The following is a 22,326-nucleotide window of genomic DNA, read 5'->3' as shown; positions in this document are numbered from 1 at the left end:
TTCAGACACATCAGCAGCTGCCAGCAAGCTCCGTCCCACTCCTGAGCCCTGTCATGTCATCCCTCCTGCTCTGTGGAGATGGGGTACAGGGTCGGGGGGAGGAGGACTCCCTGACATCAGTACCCTTCCCTACCCCCCCAACTCAGCACAGCAGGCAGAACACTGCCGGGAGCAGCTAGCCAGGGGCTCCAAGGCAGAGGGCAAGGGCAGTGGGGGTAGGGGCACCTGAAGTGCATGGCACTTAATAGACTGCTGGGTGTCCATGCAGCTTAGAGGGAACTTAGGTGTTGGTAGAAATTTTGATAATACAGTGTCATCAGTCGCAGTGGGTATTATTAAAAACCCTTTCTCCCATGAATACAATGGTACCAAACATGGCAAACCTAAACAATTATGTAAATACATGTTCAAGAAATTTTTTTAAAACCATCTTTTTTTAAATGATGCTCTGACACTGGCATATCAAACATTCAGCCCTCACAAAGTTAGATTTTGGCCCTCGACTGACTGTTCTTTATCACCTACTGCTTAGAAGATGACACCACATTAATTTTTTTGAATGCTGAACAGATTACTATAAATGGAAGGAGTGTTTCAAATTGATTTGCCCTCATGGGCCAAAAAAAAAGTGGCTCAGTGGTATTATCAGATTTATTATGCCAAAAAAGTTGTAATGAGGCACCAGTTAAAACGTCAGCAGCCAACCAGAAATTACTGGAATCCCTCTGTAAACAGTATGCGCTTATTTATATAACATAATATAATTCATTACAATCCCAAAGTAATTTATTACAAAATCCCTGTTTTTTACTTTGGTCTTCATGATTTTTAGGCATCAACAGGGAGATGAACAGTACTGACTAATAGCTGAATCTTTGGAGGTTGTTTCTGGGGAGGACTTGCTTAAACACAACACTCAGTGGCTTCTTACATTCTGTAAGAAGTGCACCCATAAACTGAATTTGGCAAGGTTGGAGTGGAAATCCATCAGGAAAAAGTTGAAAATGCCAGGACAAATGCCAGCTGTGCATGAGACTCACCTTCTAGTAGGTCCCATGACATGGGTTTAGAGAAGAATGCCTGCTTCTTCTGCAGTAAGCTGGAAACCCAATGGCATCCATTAAGTATAGTTTCAATATGAGACAGGTGAGAAACTGTGTGAAGCAGTCACTCTTAGCAAGAACGCTGCATGGAAAGTACGCAGGTGCATTAACTCAAGAGACATCCGTGCATATATTGCATATCACATCATGTGCTACGCCAAGTATAAATGTAATGTGTTGCACCCAAAGGAAAAAGCAACAGAAATTAAGTACTGATTTTTTTTTACTGTAAATGGTGCAACTCAGCTGGAGTTCATAAATTGCCTCACAGAGGCTCTAATGGATGGGAAAGTGGTGGTGATGGCCGATACAGAGGTTAAGAACAGAGAAATATGTGTTTTGTATGGGATTGAAGAGGAAAAAATGCTCAGCAGAGAGGCTCTTAAAGCACTTATTGAAGATGAACTGTGGGATATGGATGTAGTTTTTAGCAATCCTATCTGCAGAAATGAATCACAGTGCATATCTTTAAAAACTGCAAAATAGGTGATCCTATCAAAAGCAAAAGAAAGTACTGATGTCAACAGTAATATGAAGACTGTTTGCACAATGTCACAATGAAGAAGCTACTGTCTCATACTCACAGGAATGAGGAGTTAACCACATACATTTATAAGAAAAAGTATTTTGTCTTATAGTATATGGGAGTTTCAGAGATTCATAACTGATGGCAAACTGAAGATATAATATTGCATGACCTGTACTAGTTGAAGTTTTGCATCGCTGGTCGCAGTGACTTCATCACCATCAGGTATGACAGTAAGCAAATGGAGCACAAGGATGCCATTTTATTGCAAAGCTTCATATACAGGAGTTTGAGCAAAAGATAGATTTCCAACACATACACAACAACTGTATGGCTTCTGCGTAATCCACCGCTACAGGTGGTTGTTGGCTTAACAATTCATTCCAAAACCCATAGCAAATTTCTTGTGCAGCTTATGCACAGGATTGGCTCCTCCATTGACTATAGCAAAGTAGTTCACCTGGAGACTGCAGTTGCATTCGGTGAAGAACCTCATTTGCAAGTGAATGGAGGAATGTGTGTTCCCCCAGAACTCATCATGAGTGGGTTTATATTTTGTGCTGCTAATAACTTAGATTTCCTTGAAGATGCATAAGGTAGCAAACATACCTTCATGCTACTGTTATGGTCTGCTAAGAGGAACGTATTAAGGGGTACCTATCCCAGTCTCAAGTCCTGTCTGGATCAGCAAAGACCATTCCATGAAGGGGCTTCCTGTCTTCATGGCTTGCTTACTTTCCTGCCAAGGTCCAAAAATTCTGAAGACAAGAAGTCCAGTTTTCAATGAATCAGCAGTTGAATTGACTATAATAGAGCTTTCAACATTCAGTAACCTTGACTTCACTTGATCATTGTGCAGAAGTCAGGTACATTCCAGGTGACTCATATTTAGCTTTTGGTCCACTATAACCCCTAGATCCCTTTCTGCCGTACTCCTTCCTAGACAGTCTCTTCCCATTCTGTATGTGTGAAACTGATTGTTCCTTCCTAAGTGGAGCACTTTGCATTTGTCTTTGTTAAACTTCATCCTGTTTACCTCAGACCATTTCTCCAATTTGTCCAGATCATTTTGAATTATGACCTTATCCTCCAAAGCAGTTGCAATCCCTCCCAGTTTGATATCATCTGCAAACTTAATAAGCGTACTTTCTATGCCAATATCTAAGTCGTTGATGAAGATATTGAACAGAGATGGTCCCAAAACAGACCCCTGCAGAACCCCACTTGTTATACCTTTCCAGCAGGATTGGGAACCATTAATAACTACTCTCTCAGTATGGTTAACCAGCCAGTTATGCACCCACCTTATAGTAACCCCATCTAAATTGTATTTGCCTAGTTTATCAATAAGAATATCATGCGAGACTGTATCAAATGCCTTACTATAGTCTTGGTATACCACATCCACCACTTCTCCCTTATCCACAAGACTCGTTATCCTATCAAAGAAAGCTATCAGATTGGTTTGACATGATTTGTTCTTTACAAATCCATGCCGGCTATTCCCTAACACCTTACCACCTTCCAAGTGTTTGCAGATGATTTCCTTAATTACTTGCTCCATTATCTTCCCTGGCACAAAAGTTAAACTAACTGGTCTGTAGTTTCCTGGGTTGTTTTTATTTCCCTTTTTATAGATGGGCACTATATTTGCCCTTTTCCAGTCTTCTGGAATCTCTCTCGTCTCCCATGATTTTCCAAAGATAATAGCTAGAAGCTCAGATACTTCCTCTGTTAGCTCCTTGAGTATTCTAGGATGCATTTCATCAGGCCCTGGTGACTTGCAAGCATCTAACTTTTCTAAGTGATTTTTAACTTGTTCTTTTTTTATTTTATCTTCTAAAATAAAGAAGATATTTATCCCCTTCCCATTCTATGCATCCGAAGAAGTGGGCTGTAGCCCACGAAAGCTTATGCTCTAATAAATTTGTTAGTCTCTAAGGTGCCACAAATACTCCTGTTCTTTTTCCCCTTCCCATTAGCATTCACTATGTTAGGCATTCCTTCAGACTTCTCGGTGAAGACCAAAACAAAGAAGGCATTAAGCATCTCTGTCATTTCCAAGTTTCCTGTTACTGTTTCTCCCTCCTCACTGAACAGTGGGCCTACCCTGTCCTTGGTCTTCCTCTTGCTTCTAATGTATTGATAAAAAGTCTTCTTGTTTCCCTTTAGGAAACTAGTGTAGCCAGTTTGAGCTCATTTTGTGCCTTTGCCTTTCTAATCTTGCCCCTGCATTCCTGTGTTGTTTGCCTATATTCATCCTTCATAGTCTATCCTAGTTTCCATTTTTTATATGACTCCTTTTTATTTTGTAGATCATGCAAGATCTCATGATTAAGCCAAGGTGGTCTTTTGCCACATTTCCTCTCTTTCCTCTCCAGCAGAATAGCTTGCTTTTGGGCCCTTAATAGTGTCCCTTTGAAAAAACTGCCAACTCTCCTCAGTTGTTTTTACCCTCAGTCTTGATTCCCATGGGACCTTACCTATCAGCTCTCTGAGCTTACCAAAATCCACCTTCCTGAAATCCATTGTCTCTATTTTGCTGTACTCCCTTTCTACCCTTCCTTAGAATTGCAAACTCTCTGATTTCATGATCACTTTCACCCAAGCTGCCTTCTACTTTCAAATTCTCAATGAGTTCCTCCCTATTTGTTAAAATCAAATCTAGAACAGCTTCCCCCCAGTAGCTTTTTCAACCTTCCAAAATAAAAAGTTGTCTGCAATGCAGTCCAAGAATTTATTGGATAGTCTGTGCCCTGTTGTGTTATTTTCCCAACATATATCTGGATAGTTGAAGTCCCCTATCACCACCAAATCTTGGTCTTTGGATGATTTTGTTAGTTGTTTAAAAAAAGCCTCATCCACCTGGTTAGGTGGCCTGTAGTAGACTCCTAGCAAGACATCACCCTTGTTTTTTACCCCTTTTAGCCTAACCCAGAGACTCTCCACACTTCCGTCTCCTATGTTCATCTCCACCTCAGTCCAAGTATGTACATTTTTAATATATAAGGCAAGACCTCCTCCCTTTTCCCCCTGTCTAGCCTTCCTGAGCAAGCTGTACCCATCCACACCAACATTCCAATCATGTGTATTATCCCACCAAGTTTCAGTAATGCCAACAATGTCATAGTTGTATTTATTTATTAGCACTTCCCGTTCTTCCTGCTTTTTACCCATACTTCTCATATTTGTATATAGGCATCTAAGATACTAGTTTGATCTTGCCTCCCATTTTTACCCTGACCCTCCTTTCTCTCTGCCATTATAGTCCACACTCCCTCTTGTTTCCGACCCATCTCTCAGGTCTCCATGTTCCCCACTTACCTGTGAGCTTTGCTCACCTGTCCCCGTCGAACCTAGTTTAAAGCCTTCCTCACTAGGTTAGCCAGTCTGTGTCCAAATAGGGTCTTTCCCCTCCTCGAAAGGTGAACGCCATCTCTGCCTAGCAGTCCTTCCTCAAATAGCATCCCGTGGTCGAGGAAGCCAAAGCCCTCCTGGCAACACCATCTTCGGAGCCAGGCATTCACCTCCATGATGCATCTGTCTCTGCCCGGGCCCCTATTTTTGACAGGAAGAATTGAAGGGGAATACCACCTGCGCTCCAAACTCCTTCACCCGTACTCCCAGAGCCCTGTAGTCAGTCTTGATCTGCTCACTGTCACATCTCGCAGTATCATTTGTGCTCACATGGATGAGTAGCATGGGGTAGTAGTCAGAGGGCTGGATAATCCTCGACAATGCCTCTGTAACATTTCGGATACAGGCCCCCGGCAGGCAGCATACCTCCAGAGATGAAATGTCAGGGCGACAGATGGGTGCCTCCGTCCCCCTCAACAGAGAGTCTCCAACCACCACTACCCTATGTTTCCTATTAGCAGTGGTGGCAGCAGACCTCCCAACCTTAGGGGTACAAGGCTTCTCCTCCTTTACTGTAGGGAGTGATTCCTTCTCCCCTGTATGAAGAAGAGCATAACGGTTATGTATTACCATGGCGGGAGGGTTCGGAGCAGGGGTGGAGCACTGCCTGCTGCCAGAAGTAACCAGCTGCCAGTGTCCACCCTGAGCCATCACCTCCTCCACCAGTGGTGTGTCAGCAGTCCTGTGTACTGGGACAGCTACCTCAGCTGTCTCCACATGGACACTGTCCAGGAATTGCTAGTGGATTCGGATGCTCCTTAACCTAGCCACCTCCTCCTGTAGCTCTCCCACCTGCTGCCTGAGAGATTCCACCAGCAGGCACCTTTCACATTGGATGTCCCCCCCCACCCCCCCAGCCTGGATATCAGTAAGTGGAAATTGCAAGTTACAGTCCCTGCAAAACCACACCAGGATTTGGGTAGAAGCATCCATGCTCAGGTGCTCTGTCTGACTACAGGCGCAGGTGGAGGAGACAGAAGCAGTGCTGGTACAGGTGTTGCGGGTCTTCCTAAACATCGTAAGCCTCCCTCTGTCAAACTCCCTCTCAAACTTCCCTGTCTGCAGCCCCCTGGTCATTCTGCCTCTGGCTTTTAAAGCCTACTTGCCTAGATCAGTCCCACCCCCTCGTGAGTCACACTGGGGAAGGCCAATCAAAGGCAATCAAGGGAACAAGGTCAGGCACTCAGTCCCAACTGCCACAGCAGCTGTAACTGAAACTGAAGTCACCTGAAATCAGAATCACAATTAAAATTCAAACAGTCAAGCAAACTCACTCGCACCAACAGCTAGTACTCTCACCTGGTAGCCTGTTCGGCAGTGGGATCTCTTGCTTTCCCTCTCAAACTCCCCTGTCTGCAGCCCCCTGTCTGCTCTGCTGAGGTCTCTTCCAGCCCTAATCTTCTATGATTCTTCTATAATTCTATGGTCTTCCTAAGCCTGACAGTGTAGCTAGGATCTTATGCCAACAGAGGTGTCTCAGCATAGTAATCGTAGATGGTATGGCTGAGGTACAAGCTTTTGACCATCCAGAAAAAGTTAATCTTCTGAGATTGCTGAATTCTTCATTATGAGGCTACAGAGAAAATACTGGACTTATGACAAAGTCCACGTTGTGTTTGACATGTATGCAGGAGAATAGATTAAAAATATTACCAGAAAGAAAAGACTCCATAGTATTGCACCTGTCCAATACAAAATCATTGACTCCACAAACATCTCCAATGTCACAATGAAGAAGCTACTGTCTCATACTCACAGGAATGAGGAGTTAACCACATACATTGCAGGAAAAACGTTCCAGCATGCAAAGAATTTTGTCACTGCATGGCGTAACAAAGTTGCTGCCTCACACTGTTGCGTGGAGTTTCTTTGTAGGTCCCATGAGTAGGCTGACACTAAAATTATCTTGCATGCCATCAATGCCACAGAGAGAGGTGCTACTTAATTCTGGATTTTTGCACAAGACACAGGTATTCTAATGCTCTCTATGAAATGCGACCAAAGATTTTTGCAAGATTCTGTTTTTGTACCTAATGTTATGGAACAGAATTGCTGGATATCTCTCAGCGATGTGTTCCTATCACTTGGACCATTTAAGCCACCACACTGCCAGGTATCCACACCCTTTCAGGATATGACACAACTGGAAGGTTGGCTGGAAAGACCAAATTACCTTTTTCTGGAAAGCATTTGATTAGCTTCCGAAGACTTTTCTTGCTCTGAAAATACTTGTAATAGCTGAGACAATCACTGATATGCACTGTGGATGACGATCCGTGTGACATATCTAGCAGTGGTTCCCTAAACTAAGATGACGATGATGACTTTGATTTGAATAAATGTTTTCAGTCCTACATGTCAAGGCTAACTTCCCTAGAATTACCAAAGATCAATATCTATTTTATGTAAGTAAACCATCCCTGTGTTAAAATATAGTTTTAAAAAGTTGATTTAAAAAAGAAAACATCTTCTCAAATATATAGCTACATAATTATTCTAGGCTTGTCGCATTTGGTACCATTGCGTTCATGGGAGAAAGGACTTTTGAGTAATACCCAACTTGATCCATTTCCAATTAAATTGTATTATTAAAATTTCCACTAACCAGAGGATCTGGAGCTGGGAGACAGAGGGACAGCAAGTCCCCCAAGCACTCTGCAGAGGGTGACACCATTGAAATTATGATTCTGTGGATTTTTACAAATCAAATGATACTTCCCTTGCCTTTCTATCACTAAATTGCCAATGGAATAAGATTTTACTACTTTATACTCCCGCACTAAAAAGACAAAGTTTAGTTTCACAAACTAGATGATTTATGATTTCAGTGGAATTCCTGTAAATGAGTTGTAGGATCAGGCCCCTAAACTGTTGCTTTGTTCCTGAACAATGTGTAATATCTACAGTTGGCATTAAAATTTAAAATTAAATTTAAAATTTTCAGTGTAATGCAGTGGCCAAAGGGGCTAATGTGATCCTGGGATGGTTAAACAGGAGAATAGCAAATAAGAGTGTGGAGATTATTCCCTCTTTGTATTTACACTGCTGTGACTGCTGCTGGAATACTGTCTAGTTCTGGTGTCTACAGTTCAAAAATAATGTTGATAAATTGGAAAAGGTTCAAAGAGCCGCAAGAATGATTAAAGAATTGAAAAACATGCCATATAGTGATAGACTGTTTAATTTAACAAGAGAAGGTTAAGTGGTGACTTGATCACAATTCATGGGGAACAAAAATTTCATAATGGACTTTTCTGTGTAGCAGACAAAGGTATAATGGGATCCAATGGCTGGAAGTTGATGCTAGACACATTCGGACTAGAAATTAGGTGCAGATCTTTATCAGTTAAGGTAATTAACCATTGGAACAGGTTACCGAGATTTGTGGCGCATTTTCCATCAACTTTTAAAATCAAGATTGGATATTATTCTAAAAGATGTTCTCTAGATAAAACCTTAATTCAGGGAAGTCTTATCGCCTGTGGTTATGCAGGAGATCAGACCAGATGATCACAGTGATCTTTTATGGCCTCTCAATCTATGAAATCCTTACATAAGAAAATGCTCAGACACATTCCATGAAGGTTTTGGAGAGCTGTCATTCTGGATATTTTCCGTGTTGACTGGAATTCAAATTACAAAGACAGTTTTAAATTGGAGTACTGACTCTTGGACTAATTTTAACTCAGTGGGAGTTACGCCCATTTATATCAGGCCTGAATTTGACGTGAATGTCTCTTTGCCATATACTGATGTAATTCTCTGCAGTCGTTGTAATCGTGTGTGTGTATGTGTGTGTGTGAGAGAGAGAGAATAAATACATTAAAGCAGTAGTCCAGTGTTTTCTCTATCTGTCTTTAGTAGTAGAGGAATTGAACGAGAATGTAATGTAGTTTAAAAAAAAAAAATGGTTACAGAGACTGTGAATAGGAAAGGTGAAAATAAATGTGGCAAAGTTCCCTGGGCCTGAACAGAGACATCTGTTCATAAGAGCCAAGAACTAAAACTAATCCACAGAAAAATGTTTTGAGACAGTTTTATTGTGGAAGTTGGTGGTTGCTCATGACCTGATTACATTTAATATGGGCAGAGGACAATCCCAACCAGTAATATATATTTAGTGTTTCAAAAGGGCTATTTTCCCAAAACTGAGGAAAATTATCAATACAATTGTTTGGGAGAAAAAATTTAGACAAAAAAACATGAATCAAAATTGGCAGCTTCTTTTAGAAGTTTATCAAATGGCCAAAAAGCACAATGCCACAATTAATAAAGAGGACATCTTTGGCTAAAAGCCCATCCTGGGTCAGTGCTAAAGCAAAGGCAGCAATTAGATATAAAAAACCAATATATAAGAAATGGGAAAAAAGGGGAAAGATGTAACAATCAGTATAAAGCAGAAGTCCTGAAGTGCCGAAAATGTATAAGGAAAGCTAAAGATAACAGGGAAAAATCCATGACTGGCAGGGATAACAATAATAAGAAGGGGTGTGTGTGTGTGTGTGTGTGTTTATAAAGTTTAAGAACAAAAGAGATCCTAGCAATGGAAGAGTTCCATCACTAGACGGAGATGGTAAAATTGTTAGTAATGATGCAGAAAAGGCAGAAATATTCAATAAATATTTCTGTTCTGTATTTGGAAAAAAGTGAGATGATGTACTCATCTCATATGAGCATTAAGTACTTTCCAGTCAATTAGTAATTAAGGTGGCTGTTAGACAACATCTACTAGGAATAAACATTTTTAAATCAACAGGCCCAGATAACTTGCAGTCAAGAGTCCTAAAAGAGCTGGATGAGGTCTCTGGCCCATTGATGTTAATTTTTAACAAATCTTGGGGTACCAGGAAAATACCAGAGAGTGGAAGAGTGGAAATGTTGTGCCAGTGTACAAGAAGGGCAAGCGGGTTGACCCAGATAAATGTATGCCAGTAGTTAGCCTGACATTATTCTGAGGCAAAATAATGGAAAATTTGATACAGGAGCCTGCCTTAAATTCAATTCAATTGATAGAGAATTGGAGAATAGGAATATAATTAATGTCAGTTGACATGGATTTATGGAAAATAGGTCTTGTCAAACCTTATTTTATTCTTTGCTGAGATTACTGAGATTGGTTGATAAAGGGAACTGCTTAAATGTAATAGACTTTTGTTAGCCATTTCATTTAGTGTCACACAATGTTCTGATTAAAAAATTAGCACTGTACAAGATCATTAAATGGATTAAAATCTAGCTAACGGACAGATCTCAAAAAGCAGTCACTAGGGAATCATCATTTAGTGGGGTTCCATAGCGATTAGTCCCAGGCCTGATGCTATTCAACATTTTCATCAATGATCTGGAAGCATAATATCAGAGTTGATAGCAAATGATGCAAAGATTGGTGGAGTGGTACCATAATGATGACGGCATTTATACAGAGCAATCTGGATCACTTGGTAAACTGGGCCTATTCAAACAAAATGTCTTAATACAGCCAAATGCAAAGTTATACATCTAGGAATATGGAAAGTAGCCCATGCCTACAGATTGAAGGATTGTATCTTGGATAGCAGTGGGTCTGAAAAAGGTCTGCGGGTCCCAGTGGACAAACAAATCAACATGAGCTCCCCGTGTAATGTTATGGGAGAAAGGGCTACATGTGATTGGGCCCAGTTCTTGTGTCCACATTTTAAAAAGAATATTGAAAAATTAGAGATGATGCAGAAAAGAACCACAAAAGTGATTTGAGGGCTGGAGAAAATGCCTTGCAGCAAGAGCTTAAAGATCTAAATCTGTTTAGCTTATCAAAAAGATCAAGAGGTGATTTGATTGCATAAATGCCTTCACAGGGAAAAAATACCAGGTACTAACATACCCTTTAGTCTAGCAGAAAAAGGCATAACAAGAACCAGTGGCTGGAAGCTGAAACCAGACAAATTCAAATTGGAAGTTAAGAACAAATTTTTAACATTGTGACACACTACCAAGGGAAATGGTGGATTCTCCATCTCTTGATGTTTTCAAGTCAAGACTGGATGCTTTTCTGGATGATATGCATTAGTCAAGCGCAGGTTATTGGGCTCAGTGTAGGGGTAGTTGGGTGAAATTGTGTAATCCAGGAGGTCAGAGTAGGTGATCTAATGGTCCTTTTTTGCCTGAAATGCTATGAATTTGTGAATCGCATGGGCATAAGGATCTGCCTGACTGGATCCCATTTCAGGATTGAGACTCAATTAAGGAAATGTCTTTCTTACTTCAGGAGCAGCATATAGACATTCCTCACTGTTTGGAAATAGATGGTACACATGATGGTTCCTGATAAGATCTCATTAGAGGTTATTTTAATTAATGGTGGTAACTGGCTAAGAAGTTCTATTGCTTATTGTTCATTAAGTTTCTTTATTAATTGAAGTAATGAATGTAAATAATGAAGTAATGTTTTATTTCTTTTTTAGATTATAATCTATGGAGATTTGCCAAAAAATAAAGAAAATGTAGTATATTTATCAAATCATCAGTGTACAGGTTTGTATTTCATTTGTTTGCACTTTTTTTTTTTTTTTAACTGAAAGGTAGAAAAGCTGTTGGGCATGCTATTTAAAGAGAAATATTTCAGATTTTGCCAGTATAATCTTAAGTATAGACAGTGATCTTAAATATAGCTAGTAACTCTGTTTTAGCTAAATCTCTGTAGTGTTTATGTAATCTGTATTTTTTAAGAACAACCTTAGCAACAAAGTAGGAGATTTTTTTTAACAGAAAGTCATAAACTGACCTTGAAAATGAGTATTATAGCCACTTATTTCTTAAATTAATTTCTTAAGAGGAGGGTGTCACAGATTAACTCATATTATTAGCGAATATGAGTCCAGACAAATATAATCTCTACATCAGAACCTGTGCTTTAAATTTCTTTTGGTGTTTCTGGACCTGAACCTGCAAAGTGTCTTTGCATATGATCCTACTTAGCACTGAGTGCAGCTAATGAGAGGCACTTGGCACCTTGCAAGGTTCAGCCCTATCTGAATTACCACAAAATCTAAGTCATAACATTTAAACTCTAAAATCCAAGATGCAACCCTAAATGGAGAAGATGAGGAGGCAGTTAAATTCAGCAAGGAAAAACTCCTGGAATTATTTCCTCTCTCAAGCACCTTTCAGGATCAGGCCCTGAGTACCTTAATTTCCATTGACTTCAGTGAAGGCACTCAGCACCTTAGAGGAGTAAGCCTTTTAGTCCAATCTACTATGCATTATAAGGTAACTTGGTTCAGCTGTGCTCATCCAAGTTTCCTTATGTCTGGATTTCTCTACAGGGAAGACAGATACCACCTGTAACTCAAGATCAAGGTTCAGTTACCTCTCTGCTAAACAATTGATTGGGTCTGTGCACCTCATCAAATAAAGGTTGTCGGAGTGAGAAATCCCACTGAAAACTAAGAATTGGTACCTACAAACTTATGTGCTTTATGGCCCATTTGTTTTAACTTTCCTCAGAGGATTTAGGTGTACAGTAGGCTGATATGTGGAGTTGTTAGTATTTGATTTATGTGGTGCTGCTTGGTACAGGGGTGAACTGATAGTATTGCATTTTGTTTTTGTGACTTTAAAGGATTGGCTGGCTGCTCAGACCTTGTGTATGAGAGCTTTTTATTTATTCTAAATTGAATGAAAAGAAATATATTTATGAAACTGTCCACAGCATAGTGTCTGGGCAATAATCAACAGTCATGTTTCTATACCTAACTTGTTGATCATTGTCAAGTCTGGATGAGTCTCACCCATCATTTAAATTATATAGCATCCCCATTAGGCAAAAGCCCAGGAGAAAACAGTCTTGCAATGTGCCCTGAAGATCAATAGAATATAGCTTTGCCAACCTAGTGAGAGCAGCAAGTCCCAGAGCTAAGGGTCCTCTACTGGAGTGATTCCACTGTATTTCTTTTGATTGATTTGACAAAGTCTGTTCTTGCTTTAGATAAGTGTTTTGTGCTTATCATCATTGGTCTTTACAGCTGATCTAAAGAGCAGCATTGAAGGACTCCGAAGGAGAAATCCATGGTGTCCTCAGAGGTAGGGGGTCATGAAGAAGAAAAAATTAAATGGCAAGGAAGTGAGGGAATCTCTCAAGTTTGAGTAGGGACATACGAAGTAGGGGACCTTCCCGGCTTGGAGGAGAGGAAAGTATATTTTTCATTCACGGTAGAGAAAACTACTAACTTAAAACAAAATTTCCTGATAAATTGAGTGCACCTGATGGCTCTTTGCACTAGCAAATTGCAGAGTCACACGCCTAAATGCCACAAATTGGACTTTCAGTTGATCAATGAAACTGGAAAACAGGCAAGACTCTTTTAAAATATATTGACTATAATGTTTAACATATTAAAATAAGATTGTCATCAAATGTCTGCTTTCCATATTGTGGGACATGTAATATGGAAATGGATTCTGATGCCAGGTTTTTCAGAAAGATGATGTTTGTGTATGCACATGTGCATATACACAAAATGTGTGTCATTTAAGGTTATTGCAAGTAACATGCCTAATGCAAATCTTCAACAACAAAGAAACAAAAAGTTAAGTAACAGTACATACCATCTGTTCCTCCACCCCGAAAGATATACCTCACCACTAGCACAACCACTGAATACCACAGATAATGTATCTCAACCTTAACTCTGCCCCATAGGGAATGCCCCTCTTTCAGTGACCACTTTCTGAAACGCCCACTACAGTTATCTTCATAAAGACCAGATACCTCCCACTATTACTTCTACACAGTTTTGGGAATCCACGTGAACTCAAGCTTTATAGAATACACATGTATTTAAGTCAATGTGGCTACTTGCGTGCATAAAGTTATGCTTGTGCAAGATCAGCCCTTTAATCTTTGCAGGTAATTGATGATAGAATTTCAAGTGTCACCAAGTTTTTGGATCTGGAACTAAATTGTTTTTTTTCTTGTTAAAGATGTAGTGAAGTGCTGTCCGTGCATGGGAAATAACTGCCTGGGAAGGAGTACTGCAGAAAAGAATCTGGGTGTTATAGTGGATCAAAGATTAAATAGGAGTCACCACTGTAATAAAAAAATTGTAAAAAAAGGGGAGGTGGGGCTTTAAAATACATCCCAGATGAGGGGACATCGTTCTGGAATGTATTAGCAGAAACAATGAAAGCAGGACACGAGAAGTAATTATTTCACTCTGCTAAGCTCTAATAAGGCCTCAACTGGAGTACTGTGTCCAGTTGTAGACACCACCTTCAGGAAAGATACAGACAAATTGGAGAAAGTCCAGAGAAGAGGAACAAAAAAGATTGAAGGTCTAGAAAACATAATCTATGAGGAAAGATTGAAAAAAATTGAGTTTAATCTGGAGAAAAAAAGACTGACGTGGGGAGGGGGGACATGATAACAATCTTCAAGTACATAAAAAGTTATAAAGAGGAGGGTGATAAATTGTTCTCCTTATCCACTGAGGATAGGACAAAAAGTAATTGGCTTAAATTACAGCAAGGGAGATTTAGGTTAGATATTAGCAAAAAATTACTTAGGGGGGTTGTGGAATCTTTGTCATTGGAGATTTTTAAGAACAGGTTAGACAGACATCTGTCAGAGACAGTCTAGACCAGAGGTGGGCAAACTACGGCCTGCGGGCCCCTCCTATCTGGCCCCTGAGCTCCTGCCCGGGAGGCTAGCGCCCGGTCCTTCCCCTGCTGTTCCCTCTCCCCCCGCTCTGAGCTCGCTCTGCTGCCGGCGCAATGCTCTGGGAAGCGGGGCTGCGAGCTCCTGTGGCAGTGCAGCTGCAGAGCCGGGGCTGACCTACACGGTGGCATGGCTGGCCGCCAGCCGGTGCTCCAGGCAGCGCGGTAAGGGGGCAGGGAGCGGGGGGGTTGGATAGAGAACAGGGGAGTTAGGGGTGGGGGTGTGGATAGGGGTGGTGGGCAGTCAGAGGGCAGGGAACAGGGTGGTTGAATGGGGCCAGGGTTCCCAGGGGGCAGTCATGAAGGAGAGGGGGGGTGGATTGGGCAGCGGGGGGCAGTCAGGGGCAGGGGTTCTGGGGACAGTCGGGACAGGGAGAAGGGGTGGTTGGATGGGGCAGAGGTCCCCGTGGGGCAGTCAGGAATGAGAGGAGGGGTTGGATGGGGTGGCGGGGGGCAGTCAGGGGCAGGGTTCCAGGGGCTGTCAGGGGCAGGAGTCCCCGGGGGTCCATCGGGGGTGAGAAGCAGCAGGGGTCAGATAGGGGGCAGGGCTGGGCCATGCTTGACTGTTTGGGGAGGTACAGCCTCCACTAACTGGCCCTCCATACAATTTTGGAAACTTGATGCAGCCCTCACACCAAAAAAGTTTGCCCGTCCCTGTCTAGACAATACTTAGTCCTGCCTCAGTGCATGGGAATGGACTAGATGATCTGTCAAGGTTCTTTCCAGTCCTACATTTCTGTGATTCTATGAAACTAAAAAAAAAACCCAACAGCCACCTCTTGGAATGGAATATTTAAAGTTATGAATGAACAGGAGTAATTAACATGTCAGGAAAAGTTGACAAGGAAGTAACAAATAAACATGATTCTGGGAAGATTTCTTAGTATTGTCATTGAAAAATATCAGTCATCTTGAGTGTTTACTACATGCTTTTTTCCTCTCATGTGATTTCTGTTATGAACATCAGAAGCATAATTACTGTTTCAGCAGCACTTTAGTTCTATCCTGTGTACAAAACGTTTTTTGTTTCCTCAGGGATATTTGAGGCCCAGTTTGACTAAAGAGTTCTGGGTTTTTGTCTTTGCAGTTGACTGGATTGTTGCAGACATGTTGGCAATCAGACAGAATGCTCTTGGACATGTCCGATACGTTTTGAAAGATGGGTTAAAATGGCTTCCCTTGTATGGGTGGTATTTTTCTCAGGTAACTCCCATTTGTTTGTTTTTCCTTGTTTGCACATGTAGTGTAAAATGTTATTATCTTTCTTTACTGTGTATTTCTAGTACTACTTGTCCAAAAGGAATAGCAACGAGTCAAAATGTTCTTGGTGTGCCTTTATTTTAACAAGAAAATTGATTGGTCTCATTCAGAGGGGTGTACATTTGAACATTTTTCTAATATTGATGTAAAAGACAGCTGTTTATCAGAGGATTGACTCAGCTTTTTTAACTAATATTTCTTAACTAATCTTTCTAATTAACAAAATACTGTGTTTTAGAGTAATATCAGAATTAAAATCATGGGGCAAAATTTAGAGGTGGTGTCTAATTTGGGGTCCTTTATGCTTGTTCTCCCTTTCAGATATTTACATACGTGTGCTTGTCAATGTGTAAGACCCAGATTCTCCTTTCATCCTTCTGTAAATTGGGGGTAATTTCATTGAAGACAGTGAAGTAATACTGATGTAAAACCAGTAAGAGAGGAGAACTGGGAGAATATTCTCAATCATTTTATCAAGGGAGGTTGAAGTTTGCCTTCATTCTATTGCCACTACAGAATGGTCAGGGTTGCCTTAACATGCAGGTGTCATGAGATCTGCACAGTTCTCATTACACCAATAACGGACTATGGCTTCTGCACAATTGTCTAGGCCAACCTCTCCCGCATGACAGCATGGCTCCTTTAGTACAGTAGAACCTCAGAGTTACAAACGCCTTGGGAACGGAGGATTGTTTGTAACTCTGAAATGTGCACAACTCTGAAAAAAACATGGTTGTTCTTTCAAGTTTACAACTGAACATTGACTCAATATAGCATTGAAACTTTACTACGAAGAAAAAAAATGCTGCTTTTAACCATCTTAATTTAAATGAAACAAGCACAGAAACAGTTTCCTTACCATGTCAAATCTTTTTTTTAAACTTTCCCTTTATTTTTTTAGTAGTTTATGTTTAACACAGTACTGCACTGTATTTGCTCTTTTTTTTTTTTTTTTTTGGTCTCTGCTGCTGCCTGACTCTGTACTTACAGTTCCAAATGAGGTGTGTGGTTCACTGATCATTTCATAACTCTGGTCATAACTGAGGTTGAACTGTAACTACTGCCACTGGCTGGCATCTCCACAGCTTTGGAGGAGTAGTTGTAGAGATGGTTTACTCAAATTCAGTGCTGCGTGGAGCAAGCATCAGTTCTCAAACACCCTGTGGATATGGAGGAGAGCATGCCACAGAAGGTATCTGCTTCCTTACTCCACTCAACTCAATATACACAGAGCCCAAACCCTATGGTGCTCCAGGGAAGGGGCTTCTATTGGGTCCTGAGAACAGGGGAGAATGTGCTATGGAAACAATGACCCATCCTTCTCTGTTCTCTCCCCATCCACTTGAACCCCCACACCAAAGTGACAGTTTCTGATGATCTTTTATTTCTCCTCTGCCATGCATTAGCAGAGTGCAAGAAGAGAATATGATCCATGGAAAGAGCACTACTGTTGCCTTTGCATCTAGTCACTATGTCTCTGGTGGTCTAATTCTGCCTTTATTATAATGCTAACAATTTAGGTTCTCTATTGCATCCAGTATCACTTGGTGTCCAAAGTAATTTTTGTAATTTTCCAAAATCTTGCAGTGGCTCTCTGGAATATTCTGTGTTCAACTTCCTGACTACTATACTGATTGTTAATAGACTGTTCCTCTGGAAATTTGTGTGAATGTAGGCTACACTTTTATACAGAACGTAGTTATTAACTTAAACCTGTGTAGTTTTGTGTGCCCCACAACACTTTTCACACTATTAAAGACATTAAACAGAGATGGATATATTACTAATCCAGGGACACAAATGGAAGACTGTTTACAGACACTAGTATTGTGTGTATTTAAGAAAATGTATTTAAATTACTGAAAAGGGATACACCAGGACTGTAGTGCAAGCTAATAGGTATTTTTATTGTCTTTATCACACAAAACACTTCCTCCTCTTCCTGTTGATGCTCTGTCAGTGATGTCACTCACACTCCACTAAAACTTTCCAGTGATATGTACTTACGGAATACTCACGGAATTTATATTCCCTACCTCAGGTAAACATCCTGTTTGGAATATACACACATTTTGGCTACCTAGTTGTGCAGAATTCAGGCGCTAAGGAAACATAGTTGTAAACATAGTTTATTGTTGACCTAGAAACATGTTTTAAAGTACAGAGGGAAAAAATTGAAAATATAGACAGTGTGCTTATGGACTTCCAGAAATCTGTTTTGAGCCTACACATATATTTTGATATTATTCAAAAGCAGATACGTAGAAATTCAATATAAATTAGGGAACTGGATCTATAGATGATTGCATAGCTAACAAATTCCTTTTTTTTTTTTTAATATGTATTTCTAATGGTAACAAACAAAGAAGCTGCTTACATTCATCTGCTATGGCACAGGATTGTTCTATTAGCTAAAAATATAATAGCTGTGTATCTAAAGCTGGCCTTAGTATTTTTGTGTGCATCTGCACAACAGTTTCTGCCCAGTCCTTCTCCACTAAAATGCAGCCATGCTGGATAAAAGGTCAGCAGAGAATTTGGGGAAAAATTAAGCAAAAAATATTATATATGCTTTTTTTTTCTGTGCTTCCTTCCAGTCCCCTACTAGCCATCACTGCTTGTCTGGGTAAGTAGCCATGCCTCAACTGGCTATTAGCCTGTGGTAGTTTTGTGATTCCCTTCTGAGTTGGACAAAACAAGTAATGAGGAGTTAATGCACCATTGAATTTATGCTCCATTTTGATGCTATTTTTTGGAGAGCAATATGCTAACTGTGGCTCTCACTCTTCAAACAGAATATCACTGTTAATACTAGGTGGGCTTTTGCAACCCACAAAGTTCATTTGGGCAAGTTCATCCTCAGGTTAGGCAGTGTCTAAAAAGATGGACAAATTATATAAATATTTACCCCAAAAGGATTTTTCAGACTCTTCGGTAGTAGAAGCTGCTGTTCAGAGACCTAAGGGTGGATTAGTACACTCTATTTACTCAGATAAAAATAGAAAGAAAATGAATTTATTGGGAAAAAAAGTCTTCTCATCTTTCACATTATGTTAAATTCCATGAATTACCAAATCACAGTGCGCTAACAATACCATCTTTGGAAGAAAATGTCAGTGTTTATTGACTTGCGCCTGAATGAACAGAGGAAACTTGCACATGCTGTCATAACAGAAGGTCTCTAAGTAGCATGACATGCCTTGATAGCATCTATCGACTTCAGATGCAGCAGCTAGAGCTGTAGCTACTACAATTTCTATCAGAAGGTATGCTTGGCTTAAATCTTTGGGACTGCCTCCTGAGAGCTAAAGTGGAGGATCTTCCTTTTAAAGAAGGAGGCCCATTGGGTACCACCACTGATGAGTTTCTGTAAAAGATGGAAAATAGATACACTGCCAGTTACTTGAGCATCTATCAACAGCACAGGAAAAGGCCACAAGTACTAGGTTTTAAATACCAAAGACAACATTACCCTTGATTGTCTTCTCACTTTACTCAAAGGAGACAGTAATATCACCAGCAATAGCCTCCTTGGCAGTTTTCTCAACCAAAGAGAAAGAGCTTCAAACTGAGATCAAGAGGCAATCAGGCATCTTGAGTAGCTGTGTTATTGGGCAGTATGTCAACTTTGTGACCTAAGGCCCGAGAGCTCTGATCCAGTCTTAATTCAGGTTCACTCCCCTCCATTTGGAGACTGGCTATATCATTTTTTCCCACTTGGACTTTTATAACCATGGATAAGGCTACGATTTGTTCATGGAGCTCGCAGAATTCACAGAATCCATGACTCCAGCAACCTCTGTGAATTCAGCCATGGCAGCCGGGAGCTGCAGGGTCCCTTGCCGCCACAGTTGGCGGGGAGACCCCTGCAGCTTCCAGCTGCCACGGGAGGCAGGACCTCCTGGCCACTGCGGGCGGTGGTGGGACCACGCCATAAATTCAACCAGAGCTGGGAGCAGGCTCCTGCAGCTGCCCAGCCTCAGCAGTCAGTGTGGGGGCCCTGCAGCTGAGCTCCCCATTTTGTCATGGATATTTTTAGTAAAAGTCACGGACAGGTCACAGGCTTCCGTGAATTTTTCTTTATTGCCCATGACCTGCCCGTGACTTTTACAGTTGGCGGGGAGACCCCTGCAGCTTCCAGCTGCCACGGGAGGCAGGACCTCCTGGCCACTGCGGGCGGTGGTGGGACCACGCCATAAATTCAACCAGAGCTGGGAGCAGGCTCCTGCAGCTGCCCAGCCTCAGCAGTCAGTGTGGGGGCCCTGCAGCTGAGCTCCCCATTTTGTCATGGATATTTTTAGTAAAAGTCACGGACAGGTCACAGGCTTCCGTGAATTTTTCTTTATTGCCCATGACCTGCCCGTGACTTTTACTAAAAATATCCATGACAAAATCTTAGCCTTACCTATGGACAAGTGGATTTTAGAGATTGTCCGCAGAAGATATTCAATACAATTAAAAAAAAAAAAAATCCATCCTTCCAATCACAAGAACCTGCTGAGATCGGAGATTCTAGCTCTAGGAATAAGGAGGAGTTAATATGTACTGCACCTAACAGAACCTGCATCACTCAATCCTTGAGATGGTACTTCTAAAAAAAATTTATAATCTAATTTAAAATAAACCTGCATGCTTATATAATAGTAAAACTGAATAAAATAATAGTGCTTTACACTGACATAATACCATTCACTTGAGGGCCACAAAAGGCTTTGTAAACATGAGTCGCATCAGTATCATGATCCTGCTATGAAGTAGATGGCCCTCATGCTCCAGGACTTCCACTGGTTGCCTAGAGGGGTCAGGAAGGAATTTTTTCTGCAGTACACAATTGGCTAGGTGTAGTGTAAGTTTATTTATTTAGCCTTCCTCTGAAGCAGAGACTGGCCAGAGCAGGAGACAGGATAACAGATGGTTTGGACTAGTGCTCTGAGGTGGTACCGAGAATCCTTTTTCTATATGTTGGACTGGTGTGTCTTGCTCACATGCTCAGGGTTATAACAGGTTGCCAGATTTTGGGTTGGGAAGCAACTTACTGGGGTTTTGGTGTTTTTTCCCCTCCCCCCACCTTTGAAGCAGTGGGCATGGTTCATATGCTGGGATCATCTGGGCATCTCACCTAATCAAGTCCTTGCTATTGCAGAAGTCTTGGGTATTCATGGCACTTTGGTCTCTCACAATCTCTCCCTGTGACACACACAAAAAGGTGGAAGCCTTTGCCTTAATTAAACCTCAAGAAGCTCAATACTTTCATCAAGACATCTTGTTTCTGTATTCTACCCTAGCCTTTATCATATCCTCCCTTTGAAAGATTGGCTTGCAGTCGTGATTAAAGGACAGGCATTTACATATTTCCTCTTGTTCTTATTGCAAATACCTTAGTTTCATAGTGGGAGAGGATTACTTCCAGTACAGGATCCTTCCATTTGGACTTTATGCTGCCCCCATAGTATTCTCAAAATATCTATCAGCAGTGGCAGCTCACCTAAGAAGAAAGGGAATTCTCGTGTACCCTTATTTGGAGGATTGACTAAGTGTCATTAAAGGAACATCTTTGTAATGCTCTCCTCTGCACATGTACTCTCTTCAGAAGTATGGTTTCATGATAAACCCTAAGAAGTCACTTTAATAAATCAGTTATGAAATCTTATCTCTGTTAGACTCTGAGATAAGCAGAGTGCTTCTTCCTCAAGAGAGGTTCCTGAATGTAAAATCAGCAGTAGAAACTTGGCACTCTCAAAGGGTAATGTTCTATCTCAAGTTGATGGGACTCTTAACTTCAACAATATACGCATGTCTCAAAATAAGAACTTTACAGCATTGGCTGTCAGCCAACTACAGACAAAGTACAGACAGATGAATCAACAGCTTTCCATTCCAAAGAAAGTGCTAATATCTCTAGATTAGCATGGTCATCCTTATGATGTCCTCAAAGAGGTACCATTCAGTCCTCTTCCATCCATAACAGATACTGAATAATCCAACACAGAATGGTATGCTCACTGCTGCAGGTTCACAGTACAGGAACATTGGAATCCCCCCAAAGACAACACTACATTAAATTACATTAAAACCTTATAGAACTCAGAGCAATTTGTTGGGCATTTAAAAACATTCTAACCTCATGTCCAGCATAAAGTTGTTCAGGTGCTTATGGACAATATCTCTAATTTATATAAACAAGCAGGAAGGTGTCCATTCTTAATTTTGCAGTGAGGCAATGGAAATGGTGCCCTCTCCACAACATGTGGCTATGCATCTAACAGGGAAAAACAGCAATCTGGAAGACCAGCTAAGCAGAATCGTGATAGCCACTGGTGAGTGGTCACT

General features: G+C 41.0%; 1 protein-coding gene across 1 annotated transcript in view; it reads left to right on the top strand.

Moving 5' to 3' along the window:
- The window catches only part of AGPAT5 (1-acylglycerol-3-phosphate O-acyltransferase 5), a 119,310-nt gene that overhangs the window by 27,269 nt on the left and 69,715 nt on the right, over positions 1 to 22,326 (top strand). The window contains exons 2-3 of the mRNA XM_054023129.1: positions 11,487 to 11,556; positions 15,824 to 15,939. Coding sequence (XP_053879104.1) covers positions 11,487 to 11,556; positions 15,824 to 15,939 — 186 coding nt within the window. The remainder of the gene's footprint in view (positions 1 to 11,486; positions 11,557 to 15,823; positions 15,940 to 22,326) is intronic.

Source organism: Malaclemys terrapin, chromosome 3 (genome assembly GCF_027887155.1).
Source record: "Malaclemys terrapin pileata isolate rMalTer1 chromosome 3, rMalTer1.hap1, whole genome shotgun sequence".
NCBI lineage: Eukaryota > Metazoa > Chordata > Testudines > Emydidae > Malaclemys > Malaclemys terrapin.
This window is presented reverse-complemented; position numbering and strand designations above follow the sequence as displayed.